Genomic DNA, 12,567 nt, shown 5'->3' on the forward strand with positions numbered 1-12,567 from the left:
TTATTATTTATCTAGTGGCAGTAACTGAGAATAGACTTCTTCATTCCAACAGCCTCTTGAAATTGTATTATTGCTCTCAATTCCTTGTTCATGCTATTGCTTTACCAGACAGAGCACTTATATCCATATTAACTTGTGTAGTATGCCAAAATATAATAAAATGCAGCTACCTTTTAATTGGAGCTAGCATCTAGCATATGCTTCTTGAATTTAGCCTGGGAATATACGAAGAAATTTTATTTTGTAACAGTGACAAGAGAAGGTCAGAAAGTCAGCAGAATAAATTTGCTTATGTACTGGAAATGGATGTATACAGAATTTTTTGATCCTCCTCTCAATAACCAAGTTTAACTGGAATTTTCTTCTGGGAATCATAATGCACAGAAAGACCATACTTCACATGGTAGCCAGTGCTTGTAACATGATATTGATTACAGCAGGCCTAAGCAAGTATAGATGAAAGTCTTACAAAAAGTTCATTTCTCTATGTGAACGCTACTGATAGTCCACCATTTCTGAAAATAGTTTTTACATACGCAATTACTGCTAACAACCACAAAACACCCTATAGCAGGCAAAGTCCTATATATTAGGACTTTTCCCTTCTTTTAATTTCTCTCTTTTTCATTTATGGAATAATTTACTTCTGCCTTTTTTTTTTTTTTTTAAGAGCAAAACATTACTTTTCCTGCTTGCCCTCCTCCTCTTTCCTCGGTTTCAACAACTCCACCTTTCTTCTTGGCCATGCTAAATTGTTTTCCTTTCTTTTCCATCCCTTCTCCTCACTTTTCCTTCTTGCCCACATGGCTAAGTTAGATTACAATTTTTACCACAAAAGCAATCCTCTACTTACATATATCTCAAAGGCATGTATCACTTGAGCTCCAGATTTCTGCAATACTGGGCAGAAGTATGGTAAGAATGAAGGTGGAAAAAACAGTACAATTAATTTAATTTTCTAAGGCAAATATCTCCTTGCACTGTGCATAGTACAAAACATGCTGTATAGCATGGTGTCTACATTTTCCCTTCCAGCAGCCACTGACACAGAAAGTGAAAGGTGTGGTCTGGCTCCCTGGGATTGCAACGCATGAAGAGGCCACAGGACAATTCTCTTGTCTGAACCCATACAAAACAACACATGCCTTGACTCCTTGGCACTACTCTCCCAGGTAGCACATAGTCTTTTAACGAGCTTGGTAACAGACAGAAAATCCTTCAAAGAAAGGCTGTAAATGCAGACTAAGAGAAGTGAGGGGTGAGGGTGAAAAGAACAAGAGAAAAAAACCCAGAGTGGAAGAAAATCGCTGAAAATGTGCATACCAAGAGAAATCTGCAGGCACCCATCTTTCAGGTAGTCCCAGGAGTCCCAGCATAAAAAGCTAGACTGAAAAAATGAGTCCTCTGTATGTGATGACCCTTTTTATTGTGTTACCCAGGGAAAGGGGAGCAGGAAGTACTGCAAGGGGGTAGCACCTGCAACTGGCTGCACTACGTGCAGCACTTGATCCACCACATCTGCAAGCCCGGGACTTTCCAGGACCTAGCTGATGATGGCTGTGTCTAATACGGTGGCAGAACCAGTCTGGCCTGTGTACGTGTGTGCAGTGAGTGAACCACAGAAATTAGGTAAAATGTGTCTTGGGAGACCATTATGTTGTAGGTTCTGCATATCTGCAAAGTTAACACTGTGACATTTTGGTATCTGGTGAACACTCATTTATCACAATCTGCCCTACGTCTTTTTGCATATTGCTGTTGTATCTGAAACGTTGTCTAAGAAAAGAGGTAAATTATTTGCATGGGAACAGCTATAGTACTACACTTTTCTTCAAGGACTGGCTTGCAGTTCATGACACAGATTTGGAAATGAGTAAGAAAGAAATACATATCCTGTTCGACTTCCATAATCTTTGGGCTCATCATACTAGCACACATGGGGAGTGTCACAGATTATCCTACAGCTATTATAAAGTGGTAAAAATGTGCTGCTCTCTCAGCAGTCAGCTGAGCAACCAAATGTGGAGACTATTTACAATTTTTCAGGGGGCGATGGCTAAATACTGAAGCCTTTTTTGTATAATTATGTGAGGTCAACACAATTCAGATCTTGCATTTGACAACTCAGAACCCCTGAATAGCTGAATCTGTTCAGGACATGCAGTACGATGTGACTGAAGTTACTTGCTTTATGTCATTACCGTTGTGGATCAGATGCTCTTCAGAACCTAATTACATCTTTGATGACAAGATGGCATGACACTGTGCACCTTTACTTTCTTTATCTTCTTTCACATGTAAAACAAGTCACCATTTAGAAACAAATAACTGAAGTTCACACATAGACATACCTGGTCCTCTAAACCAGATAAAATTGGTATCTAACAGGTAGGATTCTCTAACACATTATTTGCACTCATGGATGACAAACTGATATGGGATGCAGATTGTTAATTGGCAGGGAGTTCTCACACCATCAGTGTGCAGGACATCAAAGAAACAACACACTGCCTTCAACTCCCACAGACTTCATTATGGGAATGATCCTTAGGAATGAATCGTAAAGACAATGAGAAAAGAAATCTAGGTTATATTTCTGGAGAACAAATAATCTGTTTTGTAAAATGATCTGTTGTGAATTACCTATGTCCCTCTCTGAAAAAAGCTGTGGTATTTATTTTTCCTGTTTTCCTGTAATTCTAGCATGTAGAATCTCCCTTTAACTTGAGCAGAGTTAGTGATTGTGGCTGATACTGATAGACACTGGGAGAATTATAGGAATTTTGCTTTGATATGGCATTGTAAGAAGAAAAAATGTGGGCATGTCTCATGGTTCAAACCTGGTATTATTTAATTGTACTGTAGCAACATGGATTGTGCTATTAACAAAGTCATTAAGCTCTTCATAATTTCACCTGATAAGCTGTTCACGTGACAGAGTAAAATACAATTACTTCTATCATATTGGTGGGTCTTAATTGGATAATCTTTACAACAGATGATTCATGGCACTGAAAAAGCTGGCAAACAAAGTTCACTGACTTGATTTGAAACACAATAGAAAACATTCTATATAAACATGTCAAATTGCAGCACAGGCAGGCAAGATTTTTGCAGTCTGTGATACAGTCTGAGTCCTTTAGTAATATTTTATAAAATCCATTTTATTTCATCTCTCTCTAGAGTTTCTGTAATATCACTGGCTGTCTCTTAACTACAAAGAAATACACAGTGCCAACTACAGAACACTAAAATAGAGGGTGTAGAAGAAATTATTACTTATAAACTTATTATTTCAGCTTATTAATTCCTCTCTCTCTGCATTATTTTTAATATTTTCTAATGTTATGCATTCTACTGTTCTACACTCTACTTGACACTTAATATTCTTTCCAATAAACATACTGATGTTGACTGAAAAACCCAAGATTCTTAAAAAACTGCAGGCAACTACTGAGGTATGATTTAGAGTCTCTGGGGTATGATTGCACGACAAGTGATCTTAACTCTCTGGATGCTGCTATGGTCCAGAGTACCAGCTTGCTTACAAAGACATGTGAAGCAAAGTTCTCCCTGAAATCTTCCAGAAGAAAGTTTCCAAGTCAGATCTTGGTCTACTGAAAATTATTTAGTAGGAATGTATTAGAGGAAGGTGTGCTCATTCCTCTCCGGTGGTGAGACCCCCTGTGTCCTCCCTCTGATTAAACTGTTGAGGGTGCAGCAGTTGTAAATTCCTTCACACAAATGACACGCTGTCATCTGACTGCAGTATGAGGAAAGTTTCAGTGGACAGTGACTCCCTGTGATGGACCTTTAGGAATGAAGGCAAGGTTGAGCACTGGCCAGAGGGGGAAAAACAAGCTTCTCCAGTGTGGGGTACTCCCCTTACTCACCTCAGGCGTGAAGGCTGCTGCAATTGGCAAAGCCACTTAACTCCTGCTACTTTCTGTGCTGGGGGAGCCTGTAGTAGGGCTGATAACACAGAGCAGCCTGTAGCGGTCACTGATAACAGAGAGTGGCCTCTCTGCAATGCAGCCCTGCACGGGACTGACCCCACCCTTAGTCAAACCATGGGCAGTTACTTCATTCAGCCAGGAAAAGAGAAATAATGGCCATTCTTCTGTGACGATGAGTGATCACAGTTCTGCTGAATGCTGAACCGGTGTTCCCCCCGAATGGCAATGTGCAGATGGCTAAGCAGTTTGATAATTTAACAGTGTCTCCTATTGAACTCTTAGTTTCCTCTCATTTACCTACATATGCTGTAGATGTATTTCAGGTATACATATCTTTGAAATATTTTCAGTATGCAGATATAACTTCTATCTGAGAAAGCCAAGGTAAAAGAATACAGTTGAAGGAAAGAAAAAAACTTTATGATCATGCTTCATCTCTATAGGTATCTCAGTACACTAGCAAAAACTGTTATACAGAACCTACCTGTAGGGTAGGTCCATTAACATACAGGAAAATTAGAGAGGTGTTGTGAAGAACTCATTCCATAGTTAGTCCTTAACTTTGTTAAGATAAATTAAGTTGTATCAGAGCACAATTTGCCTCTTTCACAACTTTTCAACAAACTCGGTGGCTCATTAGATTTGAGAAGTTAAGTATAGCATTTACAACTGTAACGTAATAAACACTGTATTATCAAGACTATGTCATAAATTAAGTAAGCTGGGGAAAACAACCATTCTTTCCCAGCAGCTATACAACCTATATTTCTTCATGAATTTGGACGTGTCCTGGTGAAAACACCTGTTCTGTTGTGGATTACTCTGTGAAACTCATTCAGGCATCAAGAAAAGTGAACTCAAACTGGAACACATGCAAAGGACTGTAGAGTCATGAAAAGAATGAGCAGCCTACCTTCTGAAAAGAGACTAAAGAGCTTGGTTTGTCCAACAGGGATGAGTGAGCTAGAAATACAGAAAATGGTTGAATAGTAGAGAAAGAGCAATGTTTTAACAAATGCATGCATATTGAACCTGAATATATTTAAACTAGAAATTGTAAGGCTTTCAACAATCAGCCTGATGAATATAGGTTCCTAGAAGGATGTGCAGCACCAAGAAGCCTATCCAGCTTTAAGGTGGAGCATGATGCGTTACAGAAGTTTACGTAAAATGGTGTAACCTGAAGCAGCAGTAGACTAGATGTGATAAGCCAGGAGGTTATCTTTCTATCTCATATTCCTGTGTCTTATAGTAAAATTGAAATGTAATGTGACAATGGTAACTTGCCACATGGTTCTTTTGCAGACCTTCCCCATAACCCGTTTCAGCTGTCACTTCTAAAATCACTACCATTCTCCTTCACCCTACCCATCTGTAACCTGGGAGCTTTCTTTAACTATGACATCTCTCCTCTGCAGTCACCCAGACATGTACAGGTCTTGTTGCTTCCTCCATGTCTCCAAATCCACTCAATTTTATAAAACTGTGCTTTCATTTGGACCCCTTTTGTCATTCATTTCAGATACTGCCTTGTCACCAGTTCTGGTGTTACTAGTGCCTAAACATTTTGCTTACATGGCCTAATATATTACACCACCAATGGTTCCATTCCAATGCCACCCAAAAAATTAGAGCTCTCATACTTTTTTGTAAAAGCCAACTGATCTTCTATTCCTTTTCCTCAACTTTTGTTGCTATCCCAAAGCTACATGAGCACCTTTGTATACCCTGTATAGCCCAAGAGATATTAGCTCAATAGAGCACATCAGGAAAAACACACTTTCATTTAAGACCCCTGAAACACATGAGACACTAAATGGTTGGCAATGTTGTAAAATCATAGAATCACAGAATGGTTTGGGTTGGAAGTGGCCTCAAAGATCATCTAGTTCCAACCTCCCCATCGTGGGCAGAGACACCCTCCACTAGACCAGGTGAAAGGCTAGTAATTGGGACTATCTGCTAGATTCTGACCCTTGTTCCAGCTTCTGTTTTAAACTGTGATGAGAGGAAAGGGCAGTAAACAGGACATACTGTTCCAGCTATCCCCTTGCTGGAAGGGCAGTGGAATGATTCTGACTGTAATAAATTGAGATAAGCAGTTGGAATTTAGTGGAAACTAAAGACAGACAGATAGTGACATGCAGAAACATCATTATTCTGAAACTAACAATGATATCAAAGTGTTGAGAAATCAGACAGATGACCCAGAAAATTAGTTCAGATTAAGCAAGGCCAGGTTGTTTGTTCTTCCACAAGCATGAAAAGGACCAAGAAATGGGTGTTTTGTAACATACTGTGAAAATACTTAGATTATAGATAATCCATAGAAATTGTTATCACATCACATTTATCTTTGGCACATTATCGGGTTCTCATGGAACGTGCAAAATGTGGAACAATGGTAGACAGACAAATAAATCTGGAACACCTAGTCTAATATAGCCCTGATCTTCAGCATAATATATGATAAGGACAGCATGAGATATTGCTGTGACAGAGAAGAACAGACAGATAAGCATCACAACTGTCTAAAAAGGCATAAAAAGTCACAAGTATCATGTATGCTGGTCTAAATCATATCAGGAAGAAACCAGAGTCTTCTGTTAAATTTCCATGCTAATACAGTTGATTCGAGGTGTCTGGTCTTCACTTGTTATAAATTCCAAATTAATCAAATGTTATGCTTCAGAATTCAAGAGAGGAATCAGATGTTTGCTTCACAACTATATTTGACAGAAACTGACAGGGTTAATAATTCCTTTGCTTTAGTATATTGCCTTTGCTCTGAAGAGCAGAGCTCTGGTTTTGCTAGTGTATTTCAAGCGGCAATTAATATGCTTCGTTGTTTGTAATCTTCACGCTGTATTTTGCGAGCAAAGAGAAATGGTGCCAAAGGCAGCCTAAACTAAGCTAATAGGTCACTTCTGTGGTACAAGGAGGTGGAAATGAAAAACAGTGAAGCCTTACTCTGTATCCAGAATGGGCTTTTTATTTCTAAATTACACTTGTCAGAGACAGAAACAATTTCATGGGAGAAACTGAAAGGTTTATGGGTTTAGAGGCTGCAGGCTACATTTACAAAAGAAACTTCCCACCCTCAGGAGTATGGTGAGCTCCCTGGGTTCAGAGTGGCCTTCCACGTGGTGACAGGCCATCAACAGAGTGATATGTGACTATTGTTCTGTTGTTGTTTTCACCCTGTGAGATATTCATTCTTGTAAGAATGCACTGGTGGGCTTCCAGTAATGCTAGCATGTGCTGACATTGCTCTGACATGGATGAATTTTAAAGGAACTAGTGCTTTTAAAAGCAGCTGTCAAACCCCCTTGTATCTGACTACAAAGGGATCCTAGCCTTCCAGTTAGCAGAGGTGAATGCACCTGACAATATGTTTTTAAACACAAAGCTGTGAACAAAAAATACTTCTATAGGGAGCTATTACTACTTAATACTATAATATAAAATAATCATTTTAATTAAAACTATAGAGAATAATTTTTTGGCATATGGACTGCTGGCATGATATCATAAAGCACAAAATAGAAGCTCCAGTGGCTGCTGGACTCATCAAATCCTGGCAAACAGCTATAGTTGCACCACTCAAAGTTTCTACAATGCTGGTGTCACAGGTAGGAACTATGTATATTTTATTCTCGCTCTCAGATGCAGGGAGAAAAGGAGGCCTGATGCCAGCCTCAAGCTTCCAGCAAGGTGTCTGTTCCTGCAGAGACTGAATAAACTTCACTTCAGAGGTGCAAAAACCAGGTATTCAGGCATGCTGGAGATGTTCACCGACCGCCTCCCGCTCTCAGTCACTTCGTCGCTGCCTCCCACCACCGCTTCCCGACTCCCTCAGCTCCGCGTTTCCCCAGCTCTCCGGCCTGCCCTGTCCCCGGTCTCTCCCCGCGGCCACCACGGACAGCTCCCCCCGCTCCCGCCCCGCCCGCATGGCGATGGCACGAGATCCCCGTCGCTCCTAAAACCTGAGGTGTGCCGTATGAGCACCGGGAGTCATGTACGTACGTGAAGAGGAGAATGAAGGAGAAAGTTAATGCAGAGTACAAAAATGTTCATCACTGCCTCACACAGAAAGAGCATGTAATATGCCTTTGGTAAACATGATTTATGGCTGGCTGAAGAAAGGATACCTGCCATTCACAATCTCTTGTGATTGGTGGCTCTATCAATCTAAATATTGCATTTCTCATATCTTCCTCATGAATATCTGAACAATTTCAGTGTCCCACACATATGCAGCTGAAAAAAACCCCCACAAAACTTTAGAGTCACAGGCAGGCTCACAGGTATCTGAAGTTCTGCATTTGTTTAGGAAGTGACAGACACCCCATTAAGCAATAAACAAAAATAAGTACTTGTAACTTGCAAATTTATGCAAACTAAATGCCTCAGAATCATGCTTCCCAACAACAGAAATACTACAAAAAGATACTGGTCTAATACATTTGAAAAATATAAGTATTCAAAAAATTTGCAACCTATTTGTGTATACTCTTAAGTACATAAAAAGATCTCTGCTTTAATATAGTGTGCTACTGAAACTCAATGCCTAAGACAATACGTACTCAAATCACTTACACTTTAATTTCCACTGTCAGAAATAAGGTGTTCTGCTGAAGAATTGCCCAGGACTACAAGCTATTATGCTATGACCTGCAGACTAATGAATGAGTAAGTATTTACACATCATCAGCCTTTTACCTTCATGACTGGTTTGGTTGTGTTGCAGCAGTGACCTCTTGCAGACAAAGGGATGATAAAAAAGAGATGCTTTATGAGAATCCTATGAAGTGTGACTTAAACTCTGCCTTTGCAATTGTCCTTTGGAAACCTGTTTCAGGGTGAGTAAATTTCAGGGATATTTCTGGTTTGTTTTGACTTGATTGTACAAACTAGAAGCAATATAACTTTCTCTATTAAAGGCTGAAGAAGCACTTGAAGTCAAGTTGACTTTTAAATTGCTTTTGTTAGGTCAGCTGCCTTGGGCTCAATAAGGCCAGGGGAGCAAAAAGATGCACGATATCCCCACTTTCGCAGTTACCTACATGATGCTGCTACTTTCCTGCCCCCCTGCCTCTTAGAGAAGGGCGGTGACACAAGGCAGGCGCAGATGAGCCCAAATCTCACCCCTGAGCCACTGGTCTGCACAGATAACCCACTGCATGCTCCAAGAACAAATGGACAATGAACTCACTTTTCAGGCCCCTATTAAGGCAAATCTATCGCTGAAATTATACAAACCACAAGCTGCAAAATTAGTCCTGAATCTGAAATTCAGTCAATTTCTGACTCCAAATCTGAGTTCATAGATCTTTCCTCATCAGTTTGGTGTTCTGAAACAGAATCTCTACTACGGTAAGAAAAATAACTTCTTGAGTCTCGAGTTTTATTTTCTTTGAATAATACACACAAATGTTTTCACCAAAAAGACATTCTTAAGATACTTTGTGTACAGATTTTAAATAACTCCCCCCCAACTGCTATAAAAGAAATGCCAATGGTTTTGTAAATGGCAGGCAAATGATTGAATGCTTCGAATACAACACACAAAATAATTACTCTTGAATGAAGAAGTGTTTGGAATTCTGAGGGGTTTCTTTCTGTTTCAGTCTCTTCTTGTCAGAGATGCACACAAGTAATCAGGAAAACTTTTCAGCTTAGTAAGGTACTAGCAAAGATAAGCATATCTCACTAGGATTCTGAGCATGGCTCTGAGAACGATGAGCAAAAATCATGATTCCATATGATAGTGCTGGAATATCAGGCACTTTGCAGCACAGCTGGACAGCTTTCACAGTACATTTCCATAGCTTGCTGCATTTGATATTTCCACTCCTCAATCATGTATACTTTTCTGAAAAGTCTAAACATATTTTCTGTTTTCAAAATGATAAGTGATACTCTTCTGTTCATGAGTGCGACATTATTCCTCCAAACTAAGAAGATTAATAAACCTCAGGGCAACTTCCTAAAGTATATTAAAATAGAATAAATATGTAAATTTAATTATGAAGCGTTTGTGGACTCCAGGTATATTACAAACATTCCTCAAGCAGTAATAAAAAGATAACATACAATTCAACTTAGCCATCCTTACACGGGTTTCACTGTTCTCTTTGTGTAACTTATTTCACCTCCAAGAAATACTGAAAATGCAGCAGATACATAGCTACTTGCAAAATGTAATTTGGTCCAAAGGTCACCAAATTTTTATGAAGACTCTCTTTGCCGTATTGTAGAGCTCCCCTGAGTTCTGGACTGCTAATGTAGCAGGTAAAGAAGTCCAAAGACAGAGGAGGTATTCGGGTGCCTGTCACTGTCTCACTGTGAATTCCCATTGGGTATTCCCACAGAGGGATTAGGGTGAAATTGTCCCCACAGTTTCCACATTGCCAGGCTCTGTGGCTCTCAGGGAAATCTCATTTCATAATTATCAGCTTGTAGAATCACATCCCACACTTCAGTTCTACCTACATTCATCCAAGATATGGGAGGGGAATGTTTCTTAACCAGTTCTGTAATTGGGAGGTCAGTATGTCAACTCATAGAAGTATACCTGACAGGAGTACATGAAAAAGCAATTGTACACACACAAGCACAGACATACATGCTCCGCCATTTGTACTGCTGGATTTTCAAAACAAGCCCTTAGCACTCGGCATACAGAACTCACAAAAATCTTTCCTCTTACTAAAGAGGTGAAAAAGAACTGAGATCTTTCAAACACTGAATGTGTGGAGGAAAACACGTGTATATGTAAGTAGACCTCCGATCACAGCTTATAAATAACTGGGTGGAATTCCAAAAGAATAACGCTATCCTGAATAAACATGCACAGAAATAGATATGTTCCAGCCAAAATTCAAATCAGCAGAAAAGTAATCTGAAAGACACCCATCAAACAGCAAATGCTGTTAATGAAGTACTTAAAGCAGCACTTCTCAAAAGAGCAATAATGCAAAGGAAGCCCTCCTTGCTTAGCATCAAAATAATCACCAGGAGGAAACAAAAAGGTGTGTGACTAGGTGTGTGACTAGGACCAAAATTATATGGAAAAGTCTCTTCAGCCAAGTCATTTAACAGCTTCTCTTGGCCCTTTTGCCCACCTATTCTTAATAAGATGGTGTTCAACTCATTTCTCCTTCAAAAACTTGTCAGCAAGCAGAGGAGAAATTCTCCTATCTTTACAATGACACCCTAAAAAACCCACTGAAAGCTGGGTGGCCAAACTTTTCCAGTTGCACTGCTTGCTTAGGTCATCAGAAGCATTCCAAGGTACTACCAATGCTCTCCTGCCCAGCAGCCTCCATCTCAGCGGGGCTCCAACCTGCAGACTAACCGAAAGCGCCATGAGTCTGCCTTGTTCCCCCGTAGTCAGTCCCGACTCAGCGTGCTGCGGTCCCCTCACGGTGTGCAAAGGCGCCCCGGGGCACAGCCTTCCATGGGTCGGCCGGCGAGACTTGCAGCACCCATGCACGAAGGGCTCACAGTCACCCGGAGCACTGCAGGCTTTTCATAACGCGGTTTTACCCTACTAATTACCAGACCTTTGTCACACAGGCTTGAGGGACGCATGCGGGAGGGAGGCGCGGCCCAGAGGGCCCCAGGCACCCCGCGTCTCGGCACCCCGCTGCCGACCTGATGGCTCGGGGGCGCGGGGCAGTGCGTTTACCCACGCGAACCCCCGTTTTAGACCGGGACCACGGCACCATGCCGCGGTTCCTCGCGGTCACAGCTACGCGACGTTCCGGCCCCGGAGCACCTCAGCCGGCCTGCGCGCCGCCGAGCGAGGGCAGCCGGTCCCCTCGCCCGCCGTTAGCCTTCCACGGCACCGGCGGCGGGCGGGATCGGGGGGGGGGGGGGGGGCGGATCGCTCCACACCGCCCGGCCCGGTCCCGCGGCCGCGGAGCGCCCCTCCCTGGCGTTGCACAGCGCTCCATCGCGGGCCCCGGTCTGGTGCCGCGCCGGCCTTGCGACGGGCAGGGCCGTAACGTGCCCGGTAAAGGCCGGGCGGGAGACGGCGGAGGCGCCGCACTCCCTCGCTGCCGCCCGCCTTCCCCCCCCTCACTCACCCATCAGCACGGCGGCCACCGTGCTAAGCAGGAGCCAATTCTTCTTCAGGAAGCCCGGGCAGCTGCATCTCTTGCTACCCGCCTTCGCCATAGCGGGGGGCCGCGGCGGCGTTAAGGGGGGGGCGACGGGCCTGGGGCGCGCTGAGCCGAGCCGAGCGGCGCCGAGCCGAGGGGTACCGGGCTGCCTGCCTGCCTTCGTGCGCTCCGCGCTGCTGCGCGCTTACTGAGGGGAGGCGGAGACGTTGCACCTTACCTGGCAACGGGAGAGCCCGGCCCTCCGCCCGCCCCTCGGCTTGCCCGCCTGCCTCCCTACCCACCCCACTGCACGCCCTTCGCTTCTCTTACCCCCCCCAGCCCCGTTGCTTCCCCGCCCGCCCAGGTGGCCCGCGGGGTGAGGCGCGGCTGCCGGTCACCTCTCCTTGCAGGCCTTTCCCACATGCCCGCCGGGTCTCCACAGGGGACACAGCGTCCTCTTGGGGCGCGGGCCAGGGAGGGGAGCGGGCAGGAGCCCTCCGCCT

General features: G+C 43.0%; 1 protein-coding gene across 2 annotated transcripts in view; it reads right to left on the reverse strand.

Annotated features, from left to right (window-relative positions):
* The window catches only part of SLC1A1 (solute carrier family 1 member 1), a 55,615-nt gene extending 43,331 nt beyond the window's left edge, over positions 1-12,284 (reverse strand). For both annotated transcript variants that reach the window (XM_075741043.1, XM_075741042.1), the window contains exon 1: positions 12,050-12,284. In XM_075741043.1, the coding sequence (XP_075597158.1) occupies positions 12,050-12,140 (91 nt within the window). In that variant the 5' untranslated portion in view covers positions 12,141-12,284. The remainder of the gene's footprint in view (positions 1-12,049) is intronic.
* Positions 12,285-12,567: the final 283 nt, after the last annotated feature.

Source organism: Balearica regulorum, chromosome Z, assembly GCF_011004875.1.
Source record: "Balearica regulorum gibbericeps isolate bBalReg1 chromosome Z, bBalReg1.pri, whole genome shotgun sequence".
Taxonomy (NCBI): domain Eukaryota; kingdom Metazoa; phylum Chordata; class Aves; order Gruiformes; family Gruidae; genus Balearica; species Balearica regulorum.